The 24,556-nt window shown below is 46.0% G+C and overlaps 1 protein-coding gene and 1 long non-coding RNA gene across 2 annotated transcripts in view; both read left to right on the top strand.

Annotated features, from left to right (window-relative positions):
• LOC131404331 (uncharacterized) overlaps positions 1 to 24,556 on the top strand; it is a 201,845-nt gene that overhangs the window by 109,504 nt on the left and 67,785 nt on the right. The window lies entirely within an intron of this gene.
• The window catches only part of TSPAN2 (tetraspanin 2), a 41,244-nt gene that overhangs the window by 4,084 nt on the left and 12,604 nt on the right, over positions 1 to 24,556 (top strand). The window contains exons 2-3 of the mRNA XM_058538876.1: positions 12,297 to 12,399; positions 23,673 to 23,770. Coding sequence (XP_058394859.1) covers positions 12,297 to 12,399; positions 23,673 to 23,770 — 201 coding nt within the window. The remainder of the gene's footprint in view (positions 1 to 12,296; positions 12,400 to 23,672; positions 23,771 to 24,556) is intronic.

The following is a 24,556-nucleotide window of genomic DNA, read 5'->3' as shown; positions in this document are numbered from 1 at the left end:
GTCCACCAAGCCACATATGTCGGTTTAGAGAAAACCTTGGGCGCTATTTATTCCTTGGTATATTGTTGTGTGCTCAGCGTTTTCCTATCATTGTGCTGTATGAGCCGCTCGGGGTTACCGACCAACAGGAAGCAGGACTGTTCATTGTTGAAAGTCAGATGCCATATATGGCTTGTTTGAAGTTGTTCTCCTTTCCTTCTCGCCATAATTAATGCAGCTTTGGGGTTTCACTTGGTGATGCCTGACAAGTGCTTTTAGGAAAGACGGTGTGTCGTGGGCTTGGGAGTGAAAGATGTTTGACTCTACGGAAGCTGACAGAGCCTGCCTCCCTCTCTTTGCCAAACTTACCTCAAGCAATAACTTGAGAGCTACCAGCTGTCAGAAAGACTGGTTAAAAAAAATATCTGAAGAAAGTATTCCTCAGGGTTCATCCAAAAGCTAGACAACTCCAGAAAGCATAGAGGAATTTCTTTGTCCTTCTTGTAGGATAGTCCCCATTTCTGATTTCTGTCAAGGGGAGAAGAGAGCAGCAGTGGCCAGCCTCCCCCAGGGTGAACAAGAGAGGCCTAGCTTCTTGGGAGGGACAAGGAGTCTGATAGGTGCTAGTCTGTGGACAGATAGGTCTAGGCAGCGTGGCAATTCAAATACAGGAATTCAAAGCCTAGAAGGTGGATAGTGGCATCTCGCTGCCTGGGTTTATTCCTGGCTGCGCTATTTACTAACTAGGGGACTTGGGCAAGTGGTTTAATCTCTTTGAGCCTCAGTTTTCTCATCTGTAAAATGGACGTGATCAAGTACCAACATCAGTCTATGATCTTAGTACAGAAGAAATGAGTTAATATATGTGAAGTAGTAAGTATGGTACATGTGCATAGTAAATACTCAGTAACATAAGATATCAGTGGTGGTCGTATTTAAACACTGAGAGTGCAAGTAGAATCCTGTCATGCTGGTATCCTCCTCCTTCCACCCTCAGCACCTAGAAGAGGTTCAGCATCACTGGCATGGCTCCAGCTAACAGGGCTGTGTGCACTGACCCCAGCTCAGGATCTGTGTGTTTGTTCCCTGCCCTGCCTTTGTGCTTCCACGGGGAGCCCGGTGGGTGCAGTGGGAAACCTTTGGTGATCAGTGCCTCTCAGACTTTAATGTGCATACAAATCACCCGGGTTCTTGTTCACATGTAACCTCTGATTCAGTAGGTCTGCAGCTGTAACAAGCCCCCAGGTGATGCTGATGCTGCTGGTCTAGGAAACACGCTTTGAGAACCACTGGTTTAGATGTGGCCTGAACAGGTCAAACACCCCCCGGTGGCTCTGGTTTCTGAATGGAGCAGGGAGGGCCCTTCTTCTTGGCCTGCTCACCTGGCTTCCTTGTGGCAATTCTCTTAACTCCAGTTACCACTTTACCATTATTGTTTTAAGACTTTTTTTTTTTTACATTAAGACTTGATGGTTTCTAGTATTACTAGGCAGCCACCTATTCCTTGTCCATTGTATTTCACTGTATTATTCTAGAACATCCATGCAGTATCTTTGAGTCTCCAGCCATGTGTGACAAAAGACGACATAACCTCCACCCCCCACCTCATTATTGACAGTTAATATCACAATAGGGCTGTTCTCCTAAAGCAAGTGATACTGTACTGACCACTGAGACCAAGCATGTCATGGTTGCTAAGGAATTAAAGAGAAGGAATTGAGAAAGAGGCTGGCAAAATGAGAATATAAGATGGGCTGGGAGCACATCTTACAGATGAGTACGGGTTACCTTGGCTTGCCTTTTTCATCCTCTTTGGGTTTAATTGGGAACAAAAATAATAATGCTAATTAACGTTCATATGATGTTTTAGTTTACAAAATACTTTCACATGCATTATCCCATTTGATCATGAATCCCAACAATCCCATGAGTTAACGTAATTATCCCCATTTTACAGCTGTGGAAGCGTAGGTAGTATGTCTGAGATCGAAGAGTTAGGGATGAGCAAAGTCAGGATTCACACCCGGGTCTTCTGATTTGAAACTGATTTTAATTAACTGTTCTTTTCACTATATTAACTTATTAGAGCATGTAGAATATAAAGTATAAGAAACATTGCTGGCTTGGAAAATGTGAAGTCTGTGACCAGGGAGATTATATCCAGTGTAGGATTTAGTTTTGCTGCATTCCAGAAATGCAGATACGAAGAGATACATAAAACAGCCTGGCAGACAGAAGCAGGAGAGAGGCTGAGAACACTACTGATCAGTTTAAGGCAGAGGAAAAGCAAGATGGGAATCGAGAAGGGATATGTATCGAGACAGTTTTTCAACTTAATTTCAGTAGCAAAAACTTGAAGAAGAATAGTAAAGCTGTGTGCAAGCTGCTTTCCTAAGCTCATTTTGTATATTAACTCCTTTAACCCTCACAATGACCCTCGGAAATAACAGCTTTTTTACATATGAGGAAACAGAGGTGCAGAGAGTTTAAGAGACTTGCCCGGGGACTCAGGGCTAGCCTGTGGCGAAACTGGGTTTCTGTGTGTGGCCTCAGAGTCCAAGTCTGCAGACGAACAGGGAGAGGAGGTTAAAGCTCTGATGAGCTCTTATGTGAACTCTAGACCTGCACTCTCCAATATGGTGGCTATGCTGCTAATCACATGTGGCTATCCAAATTTAAATTAATTAATATTAAAAGAAATTTAATGTTCAGCTTCTAACTTGCACCAGCCACATTTCAAGTGCTTAATAACCATTGGTGGCCGGTGGCTACAGGATTGGATGGTACAGATAGAGAACATTTTACATTGACATCATTGGAGAAAGTTCTATTGGATAGCCTTAGCCTAAATATAGTTATTCTTTCTCTCATAAATCATCTTTTCCTGTTTTTCTCTTATTGGGTCTTATAAAAACTAAAACTAAAGAGGGGGGAAACGTAGTTTCTGGAAAAGCGCACTGACTTATCTAGTATAGAAGGTTTAGAAAACTCCAGGGAATTCTAGCAGTCAAGGAAAGACAGTAGAGCTAAAATAAAAATTAGTGAAGGAAGGCAGCAGAGGACAAGTTATTAGTACCATGGAAGGGGTGTTTTCTATCTTTCGTAGGATGAAGTTTTCAGTTTGAATGTAATAACATTAGTGAGTCTACCACCATATTAACACTAAGTGCCGGGCACTCTGTGTTTGAGGTGGGTAATGTGAACTCATTTAATCTCTTAGGGAGGCACTATTGTTACCTCCACTTTGCAGCTGAGGAAGCTGAGAGTTAGAGAGGTCAAGTGACTTGCCCAAGATCACAGACTAGTAAGTAAAAGAGCCTAATTCAAATTCAGGATGCCTAGAACCCCCTGTTTTTATCTGCTACAACTCCTCGACACCACAGCACTATACACATATTATTGTCCTAAGGGCATCATTATTCATCATCTAAGTCTGAATACTCAGAAGAGGTAACATTTTCTCCAAGAACAGTTGCAAACATTCCCAAGTGTGTGCCAAGACCTGTCCTCCCCACTGAAATGGTGATTGAGAAAGAGTCAGCTTATAAATTGGGTCAAGGGAATTGGGCAGGGACAGCAAAGCCCCCCAAAGGGCAGGACCAGGTACCTTGGAATCTGCTGCCACTCATCCAGGAAGCCCACTTGGTCTCCCTGTGCGTGCTTGAATCTGTCCAGTCCCCTGTAAATGGCCCAGTACTGCCTGCCTTCATGACCACAAAAGGCTTCTGGTGAAACTGCTGTGAAGAAAAATCTCTCTAGAACACCAAGCTACACTTTCATGATTTCCACTGGATTCCATCCAAGCTAACTTTTAAATAAATAAAGCATTTAGGCTTGTTCTGGTCTAACCTGAGTTCTACTTGAAATGTTTTTTTCTCCCATGGTCTGTCTGTAACAACTAAAACTGGGTAAAGATCATTATTACTGGTTGATATTTAAGACTCCTGCTCACTTATCTGCTCAAGAGTGGTTCTCTCAAACTACCTTGAAAAATATTAGGCTGTAAAACAAATATTGTTTAATGTCTTTGCTTATATATATCTTTGCTTATATAAAGCTTGACATAGATGAGATGTCATAGGAGTCATTGTAGCCCTCGAGGTAAGTGTTTACTCAGAGGGTGAACCTAGGATAAGAGCCAGCTGGAGGCTGTAAGGAGGAAGTCCAGAGAATGTAGAAAAGACCATTATTGTCCTCTTGGAAATCATCCCTTAGGTGAGGTAAGGCAGACATTAGGTTTAATTCACTTAATTCCAGTGACTTGGTGGATTAGATTTTAGTTCTGTATGTATCTTCACTTGATAAAACCATCTGGTCACTGGAATCGTTAGCCAGTAGTTTGTGACATTTTTTTTGCTCTCTAAAGAAAACTTTACAGCCATCGTCTTTCTCCTAATATCTGCTGATCTCACCTCTCCTCCTCCTTTTCCCTGTATTTCTTTAGAGAAAATATGTATAACCACTGAATAAATAAATACAAGCCACTTTCCACTCTCCATATTATATGTGCTTTATCATCACAGCAAGCTTTTCAGCCCGAGTTAGTTTCCCTCCTGAGCTTGGTCTCCCCCAGCACTTCTCTCCTGCCTCCCCACAATGTCCATTGACCCACGCAAGTTAACTTGACAACAACCTAAACAAACAGAAGAAGGTGTGTGTGGCACAAAAATATAGCCCAGTCTTCTTTCCAGAGATGGAGAGAACACTCCTGATCTTGTCATGGATTGCACAACCCTTCCATCAGTGCAGAAAATTAAGCATTGGATGATTTTAAAATATATCCTTACCTGAAGGAAGTCTTTCAGGAATTTCTTACCATGAGCTTGTTCCTTTGAAATCATTATGAAGAAAATAGGAGAAATCAGAAACACTGGCATCTAACCAGTGTGTTTCCAGACTAACAGCCGTTTCATCATACGCCGCCATAGTCCTGCCTTCCAATTCCACCTCACCTCCTGAGGGTGAGGCAAGGGCAGCATGGTTCCTCAGAGGTGGTTTCACATGGATCTTATACGACGTTTGGCTGTTGTATTTCTTCTGACGAAATCCTTGATTTTGAGAAAGGGCCATCTGCATCCTTGCCTTGCTTTCACTGCATAATAGGACGAAAACCTTGGGAGCTGGCTTTCCTCTTGGAGAAAATTAGTATCATCTTCCAGAGCAAATGTGCTTCTGACTTTTGCCTGCTAAAAGGATGAAACTCCATTACCCTTATGGTATGATAATGTGGTTTGCCATCAGATCAAGAATTGTGAGTGCTCGTTACCTAATTCCATCTTGGATGAGAATTGCCACCAAGAGCAAATATTAGCCTTAAAAGCTTTTAATGAGGGGCCGGCCCCGTGGCTTAGTGGTTGAGTGCGTGCACTCCGCTACTGGCGGCCCGGGTTCGGATCCCAGGCGCGCACCGACGCACTGCTTCTCCGGCCATGCTGAGGCCGCATCCCACATGCAACAACTAGAAGGATGTGCAACTGTGACATGCGGCTATCTACTGGGGCTTTGGGGAAAAAGAAGGAGGAGGATTGGCAATAGATGTTAGCTCAGAGCTGGTCTTCCTCACCAAAAAACAAACAAACAAAAAAGCTTTTAATGAAACTCTAGGGTTGAAGTGTCATTTCCAACCTTCTGTGACTTCATCCCAAAGAAGAGAACTGCAAATGAGTTGGGTTGTTTGTACACGTGGTATTTACCCTGGGGAAGCAAGAATACAGAATTGATTTTGTTCATTCTTTCATTTGAGTGCGGGGTGTGTGTGTGTGTGTGTGTGTGTGTGTGTGTGTGTTGCTACAATCGTAGTAAGTGTTCGTATGCTCCTGCCTGTAAAAGGCTTGTATAAATGTATTCTTTGTGTCTGTGCACAATGCATAGCGCACATCCCTGCAGGCTTGGGAAAACAGAACTGATACTACATGCTCTGGCTTTGTTTTGTTTTTCTGTGGGAAAGTGTTTTGCTGAGTATTTCGACGGTGTACTCACACATTGCCTTCCGAGGTGTCTGCACAGTGTTTCCCAGTGTATTCATCACGGTGCAGGTGAATTTGAAAATACAGACAGCCTGGACTTACGATGGTTCAACTTAACAATTTTTTGATTTTATGATGGTGCAAAAGCGATATGCGTTCAGTAGAAACCGTACTTCAAATTTTGAATTTTGGTCTTGTTCTGGGCTGATGATATGCTCTACAATGCTCTCTTGTGATGCTGTGCAGCGGTAGGGAGCCGCAGCTCCCAGTCAGCCACGTGATCACGAGGGTAAACAACCAATACACTCACAACCATTCTGTTTTTCACTTTCAGTACACAATACAGTAAATTACATGAGATAGTCAACACTTTATTATAAATAGGCTTTGTGTTAGATGATTTTGCCAAGCGGTGGGCTAATGTAAGTGTTCTGAGCACATTTAAGGTAGGCTAGGCTAAGCTGTGATGTTCAGTAGGTAGGTGTATTAAATACGTTTTCGACTTACTGTATTTTGCACTTACGATGGATTTATTGGGACATTACCCCATCAGAAGTCTAGGAAGATCTGTAGTACTTTTTGAAGTATTCCCTTGGAGGGCTGTGAGGGAGGTTGTTCAAAATTGCTCCTGTCAGCCTGTCTTAGTGTGGTCAGGTTGCCATAAAAAAATACTATATATTGGGCGGCTTCAACAACAGGAATTTGTTTCTCCCAGTTCTGGAGGCTGGAAAGTCAAGATCCAGGTGTCGGCCAGTTTGGTTCCTGCTGAGAGCTTTCTTCCTGGCTTGCAAACTGCTGCCTTCTCCCTGTGTCCTTATGAAAGAACTCTCTGGTGCCTCTTATCAGGGAATCCCATCACCAGGGCCTCATTCTCATGACCTCATCTAAACCTCATCACTTCCCAAAAGCCCCACCTCCAAATACATTAGAGGTTAAGATTTCACATATGAGTTGGGTGGGGGGACACAATTCAGGCCATAGCACAGCCTAAATTGTACCTTTGTGAAGGCCTTCCATTTATTCACTTAACAGATGTCTTTTGAGAGCCTGCTCTGCAAGGGACAGGGGTAGATGCTTGGGACACAGCAATATAGATCCTGTTCCTGCCCTCACACAGCTCAGGCCTTAATTTTTAAAAATATTACAGAAATATTTAAATAGAAATGGTTATATGAGACACAAAGGAAGGTACCTACCCTGGCTAGGGTAGGCTTCCTGGAGGAGGTGACATCAGAGCTGACAGCTGTGAGTGGGTGTGAGTTTGGTGGAGGGGAGGGGAGGAGAGCTTTCTAACCTAAGGAAGGAACAAGAGCAGAGGCCCCCAAGTGGGAGAAGGAATTGCAACTGTGTGGCTAGGCATCTGAGGACAATTAATTGTGTCCCCCGTCTAGGTAAGAGCACGTGTGCTGAGAGCTTCCCCAAGTGGTGCTTTTTACCCAAAAAAGGGGGCTTTCTGCTGGGTTTAGTCATCGGCAGAGTAGCATATATTTGCTCTTTGTGATCAGGGTTGGATGGCCTCCTCTGGGGGCAGCCAAGTGGGGGAGCGGGAAACTGAGCAGACTAGAGGACCCAGGATGGGAGTGATCTTTGCATTTTTGCATCTCAACACCGCCCTCCCTCCAATTTAGTGCCTTCCCAAGAAACATGTTTGTGATCCATGAAATCTTTTTTTTTAAGTGACAAAATATGTCCTCAAGATAGAACATTTCATCAGCAATCCCAGGAATTATAAATAAATACAGTAAAGTAAAATTGAAATTCATTAACAAGTTCTGCTTCATGCTATGCTACATGACTTGTTTCTGGCAGATAGCCATTATTTAAAGGAAACTTTTTGTCCATTCACTTTGCTTTAAATGCTTTCTAATCAGGTCTATAGGCCTCTCTTCTGCTACTTTAGTTTTAGAACACAAGCTGTCCTCTCTAAAGACATATGCTTACAATTTGCAACTTTTTGTCCTCCAAACTCTCTGAAATATGGTTAGCTACTGAAATAACCTGCCCCATGAAAATGCATAATATAATTGTATCTGGTGATCCCCTATTTAATGACATGGATTTATAAGTCATTGTCTGTGCCTTTCACTGCTATCTCTTTTTTTCTATTTTAGTTCTCTCCTCTTTTTAAATAGTGGACACACTTTTGCCCTCAGAATTCTGTTTTTTCACAATCTCTGAGTCCCTAACACAAAACTGGTACTCAGAAAAATAAGGGTGACACAAAGAGTGTTGGTATCTGGCATCTTCTCATGGGCTGGTTCTGTGACTGAATTCTTACCTGCAGCGTTAATGTCCCTCCTGGACCACCTAGTGGCGATCAGCTTCTCCGTGAGCCCCTACGGTCCTCTGGAGAAGGAACTGGATCTTTCTTATGTGTGAATCCTTGGTTCCTGGCTCACAATAGGTGTTCAATAAATGCTTGTTAAATAATTAATATCAGAGCCCAATTCATGCTGTTGTATGAAAAGGTCCATTCCTGGAAAAACAACAGTGTTTCTAGTGATAGTTATTCCAAAGGCGTGGGGATTGGTTCTAGTCCTGGAAGCAGGGCAGCCCTCAGCTAAGTGCTTCAGTCGGTAGAGTGGATCCTTCGTGGTCCTCGTCGCTCACCACATCCACTCCCTAGCGTCCCGGCTCTGGCCTTCAGCCACTCAGGTCTTTGTCTTGGGCTCCTCACTGTTTCGGGCATCAGGCAGCACTCATGCTTCTGCTTATTCTCAGCAAAATGAGTGGCTCACATCTTGCCTCCCCTCAAGGTCCTCTCCTGGACTTTCCAAAATGGTAGCAAGCTAAGTAGAAGCCGTGAGCCACTGTCTGCCCCAACTTGCCTGTCATGCCCCAGACTCTGACCTCTGCCAGACTTCTCTTGCTCCCCAACACAGTGTTCCAGGTAAGGAAGCGAAGCCCTTACCCACACTGTTCCCTCTGCCCAGCGTTCGCTCCTCCCTCCAGTCCCTCCCTGCTCAGTGACGTCTAACCCATTCTTCAAGATGTAAATCCAAATGAAGTGTCTTCTGCTGAACGCCAGTTGTCACGCGTTGCTCTGATCCCTGGGCAGTGTGGCGCTCTTCCATTGAGCACACTTCCTGCATTGCATTGCATTTTTGAGTTTACAGGTTTATCTTCCATGTTAGACTGTGAGTCTTGTCTTTCTCATTTTCGTTTCCCTAATGCCTAGCACCTCACCTCTGGGACCCCAGTTGATTCCCGGAAAGACAGGAAAAAAGGGAAGGAGATGAGGGCGGGGCAAGAGAAGGAAGGAGCAAAAAGGGATAGAATCTGGATCCTTATTTGTTCTAACCTTCGCTGAGGTACTGTCTTATGTCTGAATGCGAAAGAGTGGCTGACATTAAAAGGAGAAGAGAGAATGGGGCAGAGGGGGTTTTGGTCTAGAAGGGTTAAAATTTAGGATTAGAGGGGCCTGAAGCTTTCCCTCAGGCCTCTTCCCAGGTGTGGGGCTCACAGAATGGTGGGACTTAATGACACTAGACTTGCTCACTTTGTTCCTGACTGGACTGTAATTGGTGTGAATTTTTTTCAAGCAATTTCTAGTGTGCAGTAGATCAACCAAAGTCCATTTAACACAGGGTATTTCAAGAGCCTTATACGAATGGTGAATTTGAAAGGACCAAAGAGCTACATGGTCTCTGTCGACGCCACTTTCCAGAGTGGTGATTGCTCTCGTCATGAGCAACCTCAGGCCTGACCAGGTCCTCATCCACAGTGTTCCTGACACAGCGAGCAGCTGCATGCTGGGAGGATTCCCTCCACACGGTGATGACGTTCAGCTAAGCCACAGTTTCCGTGACCCAGGAGGAAACCCATGTGGCTTGGGGTTGGGGGGCGTGGATGAGCAAGTGCAGATTTTTTTCTCATTCCCCCATGGCTTTAAATTGCAACCTCTCTTTTAATTTTCCATTATGCATCAAACACATCTGTGCCAGGAGTGGACAAATGTATTCCGTCTGGAAGGATGATCCCAGACAGCTATAAATTAGCGTTTGTGTACAGAGATGCTGAAAATGTGGCCACCTGGTGGGGTGTCCCTGGGACCAGTCACCTCCTCCACAGTCTGCTCGGTGGCTGCAGACCTTGGCCTGATGCCTCTGTCAATAGGTTTTTCTTTGTATTTGGAAACTGTCTTTCCATCAAGTTGCCACAGAGGCGGGGTGGGCAGGGTGGCCTGTGCGGCTCTGCTGGGTACATCTGTTCCAGGCAGCATCCCGGCGCTCCGAGGATGGTGTTTTCCCAAGGGCATTGCTCTCTTTCCTGCACCAGAAACAGCAATGACCTCAAAGCTGGTTTCCTCCCAAACTAAAGCATGGCCCAAGAAAACTCTCCCCACTTTTTTTTGGATTGCACTGATAAACTACCGTATAATGCTTATACAATGTTTTTAAACTTATAAGAGTAATACATGCTTAATGCAGAAAACCTAGAAAATATAGTGAAAAGAAAAAAGTCACCTGTAATCCCACCCTTCAAAGATAAATACTGTTAACGTTTTAGCATGACTTCTTTCAATATTTTTCCATGCCATGCTACGCTTTTTAAAAATGCTAAAATCATTTAAAGCTGGTTGGGCCCAGTTCCTTTAGCTGTCCCTCACATTATCCAATTAGTGCTTTCCTCTAAGTACTGGAAACTTTTAGTTATTCCACATTAGAGAGTCCAGCTGGTAGAACTCTGTTCCTCCAACTCCTCACTGAAGTCATACCGCAGCCGGCCACAGAGGGATGGGCCTTGGGGGACAGAGGGCAAAGAGGGCCAAAGTCCTCATATAAATTCAGCCAGGTAGCCCCAAGGGGTAATGCCGGTCCTTTACAAATAGCCCCACAGATAGAAGGATCCTGTATACAAAGGACTCAGGTCTGACCCTGACTTTGATGTCATTTTTTCCTTGTTAAACCTCTACTTTTAGGGGCCGCCTGGTGGCATAGTGGTTAAGTTCGCGTGCTCTGCTTCCGCAGCCTGGGGCTCACAGGTTCAGATCCCACGCGTGGACCTACACACCGCTCATCAACCCATGCTGTGGCAGGTGTCCCACATAAAATAGAGGAAGATGGGCACAGATGTTAGCCCAGGGCCAATCTTCCTCTGCAAAAAAGAGTAGGATTGGCAACAGATGTTAGCTCAGGGCTAATCTTCCTCACACACACAAAAAAAAACCCGCTACTTCTCTGACTTGCGTGCTTCTCTCTTCCTGTTGCCAGCACCTGTGTTTGTTCTCCCCTGTTGGGGCAGGGGCAGCCTCTAGACTGTTCATCTGGTGATGGGCTCAGGCAGTCTGACACTAACTGGATGCGTTGGCAGAACCGGGCTATTTTTACACCTTGTCTTACATTCCCGTAGTGCCTGGAGTCCAGAAGGTGCCCAGTGAATATCTGTTGATTGATTGGTACAATGAAATTCTAGATGGGTGTTTGTGGAGACAGAGGATGCCATGGCTGGAACCTGCTGGCGGGCAGTTGTGAGAGTCCTGCAGTGGCAGAAAGGGCTTCCAGCTTTGGTGCAGAACCTCACAAAAGCCCCCAGAGTGGCTGAGAGGAAGCAAGCGATGACTCTACCAGCTGCAAGCCTGCCCAGCCGCTGCCTGCGCCAGCCACTCAGCCTCTCCATGAGCCACACAGCACACAGACCATGCTTTTTCAGAAAATTATTTTTTCCTTTCTCACTTTCCATGGAAACTCAAAATAGCAACCAAAAAAAAAAAACAAGCGAGCTCCCTCCCTGCCAGCAAAACCATCCCTGGGCAGTGCAGTGACCATAGAGCCCTGGGGGGAGAAAGGGTTCTAGATGCCTCTAAAACAGCTTTCTAACTGGGAACTGCTCACTCATGAAGTGTGGGCGGGTTCTGAGGTTGGTGTGTTTTCTTCCAATTTAGAAAAGTGGGTTTCCCCAGTGTCTTGGAGTTCATCTTGCTCTTGGTGACCGGGCGGCTGAAACACAGTCCCCTCTCACTGTGGTGTTGGTGAGGAGGTCCAAAGTGCCCAGCAAGGCACAATAAGGCAGGGGCAGGTACCTTGCAGGGGGACTTTACTGGAACGTTCTTTTTGAGATGCCTCTAGGGCCATGCTGTGTACGCCCCATAATCCCAAGGCAGCCCAGCAGAATGGGAAAAACTCTGGGCTTGGAATCAGGAAACCCCAGTTCTAATATCACCATCAGGGACCTGGGGGGCTTTGAGCACATCATTTGACCTCCCCTGTGAAATGTGAAGGGTGGACCAGCTGACTCCTAAAGGGATGCCCCCTTCCCGCCCTCAGCATTCCGTGTCCCCAGCCCACTCCTGGGTTACGCACACACTTTCCCCTTCCATTCGTTGTAAAAGCAGTGTGGTTTACCTTTCAGCTGGCAGGGTCAGCCGTCATTGCTTTTGGACTATGGTTTCGGTTTGGAGGCACCATGAAGGATTTCTCTTCAGAGGACAAGTCCCCAGAGTATTTCTACATAGGTGAGTGGCCTCAGCTTCCCCAAGCTTCAGTGGGGGCTGCTCCAGAGGCAGAACCTGTACCTGGACGTCTGTGGGAGGGAGGGAGAGGAGGGGAAGAGAGGAGGCCAACCTTGAGCCCTGTAGGCTCCACTCAGTCCTGTAGGGGGTCGGGGGTATGTGGTCAAGCTGGGAGAGGGGCCCTGCCACCCACCCTCCACCTGCCCTTCACGTGGTGCATCCCCTGCTCTCCAAAATCTAGGAAGGCCAGTGCAGAGAGACTCACCCGTTGTACTTCTTTCAGCCACTTCAAGAAAAGCAGCCCAGATGTAACTATAGTTCCTTTCCAAAGAATTAGAAAACTCCCTTAGGCCCCCTGAGGGAAGTGCGTACACCACAAAGTCAATTGTTCACTCATCCATCTGGGGTGACAGGGGCCCCGTCAAGTCAGGGTTTTATTTTTTGATCTTATATTTTAAATTGTCTATGAGAGAAACGTAATTCAAAATGAAGAGACGTCTCAAGGTTTGGAGGTGCTAATCCCAGTCCCTCCATGACTGGGGCTGCAGAGGGCAGGGGAGGGAGGGCAGGGCTACCCTGGGGACAAGGCATCTGCAGGGAAGGGGCAGTAGTCTGCCTCCCGCCAGCTGTAGGAAAGGGGTGAGGGGGTGGGTGTGTGTGCCTCCAATTCTGAGACAATGTGATAAGTAGGGGCTGGGCGTTTTCCCCTGGTTTAGTTCCCTCTGATCTGCTTCTAGTCCTCTTCTGTGGCCTTTTCTTATTCTCCACCTAAGGCTGTTGTCAGTATAGGTGACAGCCCTATGTGACTGGCTGTTTCTAGATCCACGCCAGCCATAGAGTACACTTCAGTTGCTTGTGGTGACCTCTCTGCTTGGGAAGGAGCAGGGTCCTGCACAGATCATTTGCTCCAAATCCCAAGAAGAGCAGAGTCTGTTTCCCGGGGGGCACCCAGAGTCCAGCTCCACTCAGAGCCAGGGACATCCTCAGGAAGAGCCGCTCAGAGCCGTGTTACCTCCCCTTCCAAATGCCCTCCCCACACCCCCCTCTCCTGTGAGGAGAGCAGCCTTATCAGGGAGGATACTTTTAGAGGAAAAACCTACTAAAATATTGATAACAAGAAGGACATTCCATGTTTCATCAAACCTTAGATGCCATCTTTTGTAAAACACCCAATTATTTTGTTTCAATGAGAAAAGAAGATATTTAACTATGACATACCATAAAATATGCATCCTAATTTCAGAATGTTAAAATGTAAAAATATATATATCTCAAAATTGATGAAATGTGGTAAAAGAAGTGTGGAGATGGGGAATCTTCAGAATTAGTTCAGGGCTTGACCAAGTCATCAAGGACCCAGGTTCTTTCCATCTCTCTACGCACCATCCTTAGGACAACCTCAAACACGTCCCCTCGGGGTTACAAGATGGCTGCAGTGACTCCATCCTCATACAACAACATCCGAAGGAGAAGAAAGGAAGTTTCACCTCATGTGGCCCTTTTTAGGAATGAATAAAACCTTTGTCAGAAGTCCCCTAACAGACTCCCCCTTGCAGCTTATTGGCCAGAATTGCATTGTGTTCATGCCTAAACCAATCATGGCCAAGAAGAGAATTACTGTGACCTGCTTTCTGACTAATCGAGAGTGACCGTAGCCTGGGGAGGGGCCCAGGCCCTCCAGAGGGCCTCTGAACTTGGACTAAATTGGAGTTTGTTACAAGGAAGAAGCAGAGGAATCTGCCACTGTCCTTAACACTGAAATGCTCTTTTCCACCCACACAGTTTCCCAGTGGTTCACACCCTTCCACCCAAAAGCTAACATACCCATTTAGCATGTTCTTCCTTGAGGAACTCCTGGCTCTGAAAACCTCCTCAGAAGCATTGTCCCCTCCCAGAGCAGGCCCCAGGTGTCCCAACACAAAGCTCAGCCTGCCCTTGTCCAGTACCACCTCCAGGGGTCTGCGAGCCCACCCCAGGCGACACACAGGAATACTCAGGGGAGGGTGGGAGAAGCAATGCACCTTCCCTCATTTTGCTGGTATTCCATGAACTGCTTATTTCATAACTATTCCCTGAAGCTTCTAACTCTGTTTTAGCATAGTCACAATTCAGTGCCCACTGGATTAACCATAGCAAAGTTTTAATCCCATTTTCATGGGATTCTTGCTTCTCCAGACATATACAGAGGAAATATTCAATAATAAATAGCTGACAACAATCACAAGCATATGTTAAGTGCTAGTGAGTGGTACAGACAGAACCGCTGAATTAGGAAGTGAGAGAGAACACTGGGGGCTGGCAGGAAGCCTCAAGGTGGAGGGGGCTTGAATGGGGCCTTGGAGGACGGGTAGGTTTCAGATGGCCTGAGTTAGGGAGAGCTTTATTCATCATTCTGACTTAGCATTGGCAAATATATGGCAAGCAGTTACCATCCTTTCCCTTGTTTGTGGCAGTTATAGCTAATTGTTCATGATACTCTTTTAGGGGGTTTTTCTTAACGAAGCTCCTCTCAACGTTTACAGTGGATGCTCAGGGTGAATGTTATTTTCTCTCCCTGCTCTGAGTTCAGTGGTTACTTGGTGTCCTAACATAAGGTCAGTTCCAATAAAACTTTGGAAGTATTTTGCTCCTGAAATTCAGGCATGTTGGTGTTCAAGGTATTAGCATTCAGTCTCTCTACTCTTCACATGCCGTTGGATTTGCAGCAGATCCCTGTTTGTCTCATCTTCCTCAACTGTGACTGTCAGGATTGGCATCAGAAGCTGCATATTTGTGCCCTCAGATAGATGGGGAGGAGTCCTCCCTCAGTTAGACCCAGACATAGGAAAACATCAACCAGCTCAGTTAACAGTCAGACATTCTCCTTCAAGTTGTTTGGCAATAACTACAGTCTAAAACCCAAACACCTACCCACCTCACCATCAGGTTTGAGGCAGAAAGATTTAAATCTCTAGAACGTAATTTCTGAGCTTGAACTGGAAATTTTCAGCAACAGTAAAGAAAAACCGTTTTAAAAGACCATGAAGACCTGGGTTATGTGAAAAGCATGTAAGAGAGTCTGTCTGTCAATGATAATAAATATCTGGCTATCTGAAAATCTCTCCATGGTTATTTTCATGTTTGGATTTCATCAAATATTTGGTTTTATGCAAACATAGTTATGCATTCAAACAGATGAGCCTCTATTCTTTCCATTTTTTTGTAGGCTCCTCCATTTGGGAAAAAATATAACTTATTCATGGATGCATCAGCCAGCATTTACAGGCCAGGGCTCTGGGGTCACACAAAGAAGTATGAGAACACTGTACTTGCCCCCATGTAACTTGCAATCTATTTCAAAAGACTCACAGACTTAACCATTTAAATTATAATAGAAACTAGTGTGTCACTAAATGTCAACCAAGTGGTCTTTGCAGTGGGTGCATCAGGGGTCATTCTAAACTGGTGAGGCAAGAAGGGTTTGAGTTAGGTTTGAAAGACCAGACTGTGATCAATGGAGAAGAGGAAGGGTGGGGCCTGCAGAGGTTACGGGGCAAGGCTGCACAAGACATGGCTACTGGACAGTGATGAGCAAGCCCAGGCCAGGCAGAGGACTCTTATTGGAGTGTAAAGGGTTGGGGCATGGTGGGAAGTAAGATGAGAAGTGTTGGGGAGGGAGGGAGGGTTAGTATAGAGGGCCCTGAATGTCAGGGTTAGTTAGTTTGATAAGCAATAGAAGGAGAATTTAGGGTTTGGGAGAGAGTAAGATTTATACTGCATTTTAAATAAATTATTCTGGCAGCTGTGGAATGAGTGGGGAGTCATAGGATGGAAGGAACATGCTAGATTATTGATATAATCAGGCCTGAAGAAATAAGGGCATAACCCATGGTGGTTGCAGTAGGAATTCTGAAGAAAGGAACAGAAAGACAAGTAGCATTATTAAACGTTATTAAGTGTTATTATTAAACATTATTAAACACAGGGACAGAAGGAATCAAAACAAAAAAAGACACCAGTGACAGAGTCAAGCCTAGAAGTAATAATTCATGATTTTCAGATGGAAACCTGAGTTACAAAAGTAAGGGATTCTGCTCAGAGAGAGGGGCAGGTGTGTGGACCTGAGGGTGGAAGCCAGTCCAGGGCCAGCCTCTGTCTGTGGTGCTCCAGGAACAAAGCACTAATAGCAATTTCACAGGTGTAGATTCAGGTCCAATGTAAGAAAACCTTAATGATTTGATAAATCCAAGAAGCTGAGCAGACTTCCATGGATGGAAGGGAAATCTCCTCTACATTGGCATTTAAGCACTAATGTGGCAAAAATCAGAATGGGATGTTTATCAGTTCAGGAGATTCCTGTGTTGAGTGGGAGGGTGAACTAGCTCTATATGAACATTCCTGATCCTGTTTTCCAGTCTAAACTAAAGCAATATGAACTGCCCGAGATGCAAGAAATGTGATGTCTTTATGGACAGATCTGACTGGGACTCTCTTAATTGCAAATCGCAGAAGCCTGATTCAAACTGTCCTGAGCAAAATAGAAATTTTTTGACTCACATAACTGAAAAGTCCAGGGTTAGTACTACTCTCAGGGATGCAAGTGATGTCGTCAGAATCTAGTCTGTAACCATCTCTTAGCTCTGCTTTCCTTTGGCTCTGTTCTTGGGCAGGTTTCCTCTAGACATGATAAAATGGCTGCCCGCAGCTCCAGGTGCCAGCTCCCAAGTAACCCTGGCAACAGAAGTCCACGCTTCCTCCATTCCAACAGATCCAACCAAAGTCCTGAGCCTCACTCTCACTGGCAATCTTGGGTCCAGTGCCCATTCCCAAACCAGTCAAGGTGGCCAGCTGCTAGGGACAGGCTTATTGGAAGCCTGGGCTTCACGCTTGCCTTGGAGTTGAGGCAAGTTGGCCCTCTCAGACCACAAGGACTGAGAGTCGAGGAGGTTCATTTCTCCAATAGAAAAGAAAAGGAAGTGAATTCTGAGTAGGGCAAATGACATTCCGCACAGCAGGGCCTGAACCCTTCTCGCTTGTTCTTGGTGGCCTGGGGCATGGATGTGGGTTTGCTCACCCTTAGTTCCACTTCCTCAGCCGCACCTCCCCTAAGTCAGCACTGGCGTGGCTGGTGGTGCAGATGCTCACGGTCAGTGCCAGAAGTTCAGGGAAGTGGGTTACTGTAGAATCTTAGCACTAGGCAGAATAAGGAAACTGAGGACCAGAGGGTGAAGCAATGGGGGGCTGGCAGTCAGCTTTGGTTTTCCAGCTCTTCATGGTGGGGCCCACAACCCAGGTCTGCTGACACCCAGGCCTTTGCTTATTCTGTTTCCCCGTGCTGCCTCTCTGGACAGTGGCAACAAGAAAAAGTCTTTGTGAACTCAGGGACTTTTTCTCTACTTCAAATATTTCTTATAATATAAATAGAAAGAGTAACATACATGTTTGTAGAAATTTATATTTCTTTCCTCAATAAATAATTTTCCAAATAGGTGAGATATCTGCTCTCTAGCAATAAAACGAGAAGAAAAATACTCCAGGATACCATTTATGGACTTGCTTAGCAAACTCATAGGACTTTAAAAAAAAAGCAGACCCAGTTTTTGAAAAATCGCACTGCATGTCACAGGGTACCATTCACTGATCTCTGTATATTCTTTTCAGAATAGGTTCCAGAGCAATCAGCCCATTAAACTCGTATCACTCTTTTGTTAAAGAGTGCTCATGAAAAGGCTTGGCACATTCCAGTGGCTCTGAGAGGGACCTCAGGAAGACACACGTGGTCCAGCTCCCTGCCTCTGGGCAGATGACTGCCACACTTTGTAGGAGAAATCCTCCCATCCTTTGGGGGATGCTTTCCTTTCTGGGGTCCTTGGTTCTTCCTCCTTTGTGGTAGAGAGAGGATGCCTTTCTGTGATAAAGATCTGGACATGACTTCACAGCCAGGGTACAGGATGGAGAGAATCCAGTGTGAGCGGAGTTGGAAATGAGAACACGGAGCCAGGGTAGTCGGACTGACTGCCACTGCCGCCTCTTCTCAAGGACCTCTGAGTCCAGGCTGAGGCCTGGAGGCCCATCCAGGGTGTGTGTGTCACTGGTTGCTAATGTGGAGAAAGGAGAGCTTGGCAAGAGTGGAGTTGGCGGCAAGAAAGGCTTGGGTAACGTGGTGTTTCCTAGACCCTCGCTGCTTTCTTCTTCCCTTTGGGAGAAGCCCCCAGTGTCTTCCAAATTCCACCAGCCTGCCCCTCTGACTTCCTCTTAGAGTTTGTCTCTGGGGCTGCCTCTAGGGGGACAGACACCACCGGGGTCTTCTTTCCAGGAGTGCTGAGTGGGGAGCCATCCCCTCAGCCCTTGGCAGCATGGACAGATGGTGTGTGCCCGAGCACATGAAGTCATGTCTGTGAGCAGAGGACGTGAGCAGCTTTTCTCCATGAAGAGGTTGCCCACACAAACAGCAGCCACTTGGCTCTGCAGGATCCCAGGCTGACCGAAGCTATCTCTCCCTGTTGAATTCCGAGTCGCGGAGCCTGGCTTTGACTAGGGCTGGACTTGATGTGTAAGGAAAGTGTTCCAGTGCTGAATGCTGAGGGGCCGGCTTGCCTTTTTCAAAACTCTGACTCACTCGGGTAATGTTTTTTGCCTCTTGGTTTTCAGTTGTACCTGAGAGTCATGGTAGCTGCAGAACAGAGATGTGCTTAGGCTTACATTGTTGAGACAATTTCTCCAAAGCATTTTTACAACAAGTTAAAACAGATAATTATTTCCATATTGCAGATAACAGAACTTAGGAGTAAGAGGATTTACCTAAAGCCAGAGTTGGCAGGCCTGGATTTCTGGCTCCCAGCCCTGACTTTCAGAGGAAAAACTAGAAAAAGTCATCCATGAGAGACCCCTAAAGCACTTTTCTCAAGAAAGAAGAAAAAGAACTCTTCTGCTATTTATAAATTGCAAAATTAACAGATTTCTAGCTAAGAGAGTCACTGTTCTTCCGAGTTCCCCCCGAAAGCGCAGCGTAAGAGTTTGGGTGTACACGTGGGGTAGCCCCCCTGGGTTCACTTCCAGTTTTGCCCCTTACTAGCTGTACAATCTCAGGTAAATTACTTAAGTTCTCTGTGTCTCAGACTCCTCAGCTGTGAAATATGAATACTAATGCTACAAACCTCATAGAGTTGATGTGATTAGGAGATGAGTTAAGATATGGACCTGCTTAAGTACAATAGCTGTTGTGTAGTGAGCCCTCAACAAATATTAGCTGTGGTTAATACTGTAATGAGGGCATGCTGGGGAAGGATGCGAGAGGCATGATTACATGGGAGAATCCAAGAGGAAGAGAAAGGAGCGCTTCCGAGGCCACAGAGTCAGAATGAGAGAACCGTTGATAGCATTGAGGCTTCTCAGGTGGCAGGTTCCTGAGATGATGCTGCACAGAGCAGGCTGAGCCACCAGGAAGTGGCAGTTGTTGTTCTTAGTGTTGAATGACTCCATGACTGATACATGTTAAACTCTTAGAACAGCACTCAGTAACTGATAGCTGTTGTTGTTATTTAGAGAGAACCCGAGTCCTAACCTTTCCCATAAACTAAGTCCCATCCAACATTCTAGATACATAATTATGTGCATTGAGAGCAAGCTGAGAGAGAGGGAGAGTTGCACAGAGGCAGAGAAAAATATTTTTAGATGAAAAATGGTCATTAGCCGGGTGTATAAAACCATCTGTGTTGGGCCGGCCCCGTGGCTTAGCAGTTAAGTGCGTGTACTCCGATGCTGGCGGCCCGGGTTCGGATCCCGGGCGCGCACCGATGCACCGCTTCTCCGGCCACGCTGAGGCCGCGTCCCACATACAGCAACTAGAAGAATGTGCAACTATGACATACAACTATCTACTGGGGCTTTGGGGGAAAAAAATAAATAAATAAAAATTATAAAAAAAAATAAAAACCATCTGTGGCCAAAATCCACTGAAATTGATGAGCATGCTGCTATCCAGTCTTTACAAGGAGGAGCCATTTTGAAATGAGTTGATGCAGACAAGGCTTTTAGGACATCACTGTCTCCTTTCTATGTTAACCAAATAATGCTTCTAGCCTAAAAAGAAGAATCTGAAACCTAAGAAACAAGTGATGAAATTGTCAGGGAATTGTTGGTAGCTTGTCACCTGGAGATCACTGGCATCAAAAGGCCCAGCTATTCATGATAAAAATGCAATTTCAGTGTTTTCTCTTTTTCAAATCAAGGTGAATAGGATTCAGAAAGCATGGGGGGGTCTGGGAAATAGGTCATACACTTGTCACACAGGCTGCTGTGGGAGGGCGAGGGCTCTACAAAATTCCAAAATTTAATTCTTGGAATTAAAATGTGACTCTCAATTAATTTATTCATTCAACAGCTATTTTTTGAGGGCCAGGTCAGAAAAAGGATGTGGTATCCCTGGAAGCCACAGGTGGCCTTATGGTGTGCAGAGTATAACAACCAGATTTGGGATTGGATTCAGCAGACCCAAGGAATTTTGCCACGTGTAGAATTTCTTCTGATTTTTCCTTCAGCTCCCACAAGCAGTGCTCACCGGGCATTGGGCTGAGTCACGTGGCCCAAAAGGCACAAACAGGAGAGAGGCCTCAGGGAGTGGAGCTGCTGGGCAGTTTGAGGTTGTTTTTGCTTTGAGCTCTGGGATTCTGATAGCCTAAGAATGGAACATTGTACAAATAAGCAAATTTTCTTGGGAGGGTCATTATTTCTGAAGGGCAACGATTGTTGCCTGAGGGACTTAGAGATCTTTTTTGCAGCAGAGAGCAGCTCTGTCCTCGGGCCCCTGTGCCTCTGTCCACTGCCCCCGGCCTCCTCAGGAGCACCCTTTTCTCCTATATTCCAGACTCGCAAGAGCCCTTTCTGAGGATGTGCAGCATGCTCTCATCCGCCTGACCTTGGGAGAGCCCAGCCCTGTGGTGGCTTCTTGAATGTTGAGATGTCTTCCCAGCATGCATCTCTAAGCAAGGATGGGCAATGGCAGACAGCCAGTCCAGAACTTCAGATTTGATTTGCTCTCTCTTTATCCACTCGTCCAACAAACTGGTCAAGAATTCTGTCTTGTGCTGGGCATATTCTAGGTAGGAGGAATAAGATTTGTTCATGGATTTAACATCTACAGAGAGAGACATATATGAGAACCCGCAAAGATACAGAATGGAAAAGAGCAGACTGGGTCAGATCACCGTGAATTCTCATGTGGCCGGAGTGTAGGATGGATAAGGATCCAAGTGGGCCCAGGCTCTAGGCTGTGACTCCAAGCAGAATCTGTGTGCTGCCTCATGTAGCTGTTGGGAGGCAGTGAACACTGTGAGCAGGAAATCAGTGTAATAAGGTGGTCTCCCCGTGAGACGTTCTGTAAGGGAACTGAGTAAGGTGTGGTTGCTGCTGCCTTGTGACCTGTTTCAGTGGGCTGGTCAAATAAGAGTGTGGGATGGGGTTCGGGGCGCCAGGCCTGTGAGTCCTGCCTGGAGCCATCCTGCCTTTCTGACCCCTACTAGTAGAACAGAAATATAACACTTGCCTTATCTAATGAGGTTGTTTTGAGGAGCCAATGAGATGATGGAAATGAAAGAGCTTTGAAAAATAAAGAAATTTTTTAAAACAATAAGGTGTTTCAGCAGTGGGGCCAACAATAGTATTATTTTTAATATGGTATCATTTCTCTCATTACCACATCCATTCTCCATGAAATTATTCTTTTAGAGAAAAGGAAAAGGGAGGAAGTGGCAGAGCCGGGACTGCAGGAAATAAACAAATACCTGCCTCAGGACTGTGGAACAGGGCTTCCCCGGCCCTGAAGGGCTCCGAGAACAGGCTGGGCGTAGCAGGAAGCAGAGCAGGCTGGCCTGCGGCTTTGTCTGTGTCAGAGAACAGACAGATCTGCCCACAAACCACCGTCAGCACCCCAGAGGGGCCCCCGGAGGCACCCTGCAGACCAGGCCTAGGGTTTCCCCACAGAGGTGGGTCGCCTGCTCCCCACCCTCTCCATGAATGGGAGTGGTTTCCAGGTGACTCATATGAATAAAATGCAAAAAATAAAATAGAGGCGATCAGCATTATTTTAAGCCAGTCAAGGGCCAGGCCCGTATTATGTTCTAACTTATCTCAGGATCAGAAAAGGAAATAAGAAAAAGCTTGGCTTTTTTTCTCTCAGAACAAGAACGTTTCTGCCCTTTTCTTCCCCTGTGAGAACAACTGTGCCTGTGGCTTGACTTGGGTAGTAAGAGAAATTACCACCCGGGTTCAGGCTGCTCTCACTGCTGGCGAGGCGGGAGAGGGGAATGGCGCTGAGGCAGCTTTAGAGGCAGACAGGTATTTTTATCCCAGCTCTATGATCTTGGGCACATCGCTTAACCTTTTGGCACCCAGTTCCTCTGTCTAAAAAATGGAGATGATAATGGTACCTGCTTCATGAAGATTAAATTAATAAATCTGTGCCAGGTGCTTAGAACAGTGCCTAGAGAAAATAAGCCCTTAAAAAATGTAGCTCATATTATATTAATAATAACATTATTTGGTGTGCATTACCTTATCGCCTCCCTTCGTTGGCTATTCTCTTGTAACACTTACTGCCTCCTGTGTGTCCAGTGTATACAGTGTTTCCCTGTAAAGTTTATAGTTCACACGAAACCCTATTGCCTTATTGCTGTGTCCTCCGCCCCTATCCTTAACCAAAAGCCTCCCTCTTCTGTCCCACCCTCTCCCTGCTTCCCCATCTGTACCTGGGCAGGTAGGTCATCAGCCCCCTTTCCCTCCCAGACTCTTTTGTCCTCACGGCCTCTCACAAGATGGAGACAGCTGTTAATTCCAGGGTGCCGTGGGAAGCCAAGGGGCTCCTAGGAAGGCTGGGTTTGTGTCCCAGCTCTGGCACTGGCTCCTGACCACCACTGGATGGTAGTAATACCCACTTTATAGGGATGGTGGAAATCTGACAGATAAAGTGCCTGGCAGGTAGGAGGCATGTGGAGATGATGAAGAGCCTGAGCTGTGGGAGTGGGGGACACGCGGTTTCTCGTCCTTGCTTGTCCTGTGACCGAGTGCGGGTCCCTTCACCTCTGCAAGCCTGGCTTTCTTTGTTCGCTGGAGATAACAGCAGCCCCTACCTCTCAGGATCCTTGGGCAGGTAAAGTCAGGTGTATGAAGTGCTCAGCAAGAATTCAACAGCAATTACCCATTTTATTATTAACAACCAAATGCTCTGCATGTGGGACCCTGGTGCTGGGGGAGACAGCTGACTTTCAGTGGTCAGCTCTCCTCGGACCTCTCCCTTGCAGGGCTCTATGTGCTGGTTGGAGCAGGGGCCCTGATGATGGCCGTGGGCTTCTTCGGGTGCTGCGGAGCCACGCGGGAATCGCAGTGTGTGCTCGGATCTGTAAGTGGGGCCTTGGGGGCGGGTACTGTTCTGAAGGGAGCCAGCTGTCTGGCCTCCAGTGCCAGCTCCTCGGGCCCACTGAGACCTTGGCACTGGCTCCCTTTCCCTGAGTCTCTGTTTCTCCATTTCTTGCATAAGAATAATATTACCTTTGTCCCTGCCTCATATGGAAAGTGAAAAAAATGAGATCATTCGTGTGAAGATGTTTTGAGAGGAAGTGCCTAATAATTTTTATGGGCAATTATGATTGTTCTTTAACAAAACAATATTTCACAGTGAGTGAGGCAGCTAAAAAATTGCTATAGGCAGGGGAATGCTGTTATCTACAAGAACAGCATTGCTGTTTGAGATCCATAACTTAACTAAACATCCTTCTTATGGTTTATTTTAACGAGCAGCCTCTGTTTTAAAAAAAAAAAGAAAGAATTTCAGTTAACTGCTATACATCCAGTGCCAGTGTGACCTAAGAGAAACAAGGAGAAGGAGGAAGAGGGGCAGGAAGACAGAAAGTTCTTCTATTTCTCCATAAAGAGTCAGAAACAGCACTTTTATTAGGCAGCCTCTCATTCCTCATTGCAGTCTTTAAAGTTAAACATGACTGCTTCTTCTGATCTCTTCTTCTGTTACGTAAACTTTCTAACTCATTTCCTCAGCCCTCCATTCTTTCTCTCTCTCCCCTGTGGCTGAGCATCTCTCTCTCTTGTTTACCACTGAGCTTAGTTTGATCAGAGCAGACCCAAGAGACTGGGACAGAAATCTGTCCAGAAGGCCGCCCCTCATCCCCAT

Source organism: Diceros bicornis, chromosome 4 (assembly GCF_020826845.1).
Source record: "Diceros bicornis minor isolate mBicDic1 chromosome 4, mDicBic1.mat.cur, whole genome shotgun sequence".
Lineage (NCBI taxonomy): Eukaryota > Metazoa > Chordata > Mammalia > Perissodactyla > Rhinocerotidae > Diceros > Diceros bicornis.
The sequence above is the reverse complement of the archived record's forward strand: the minus strand, read 5'-3'. Positions and strand labels throughout refer to the sequence as shown.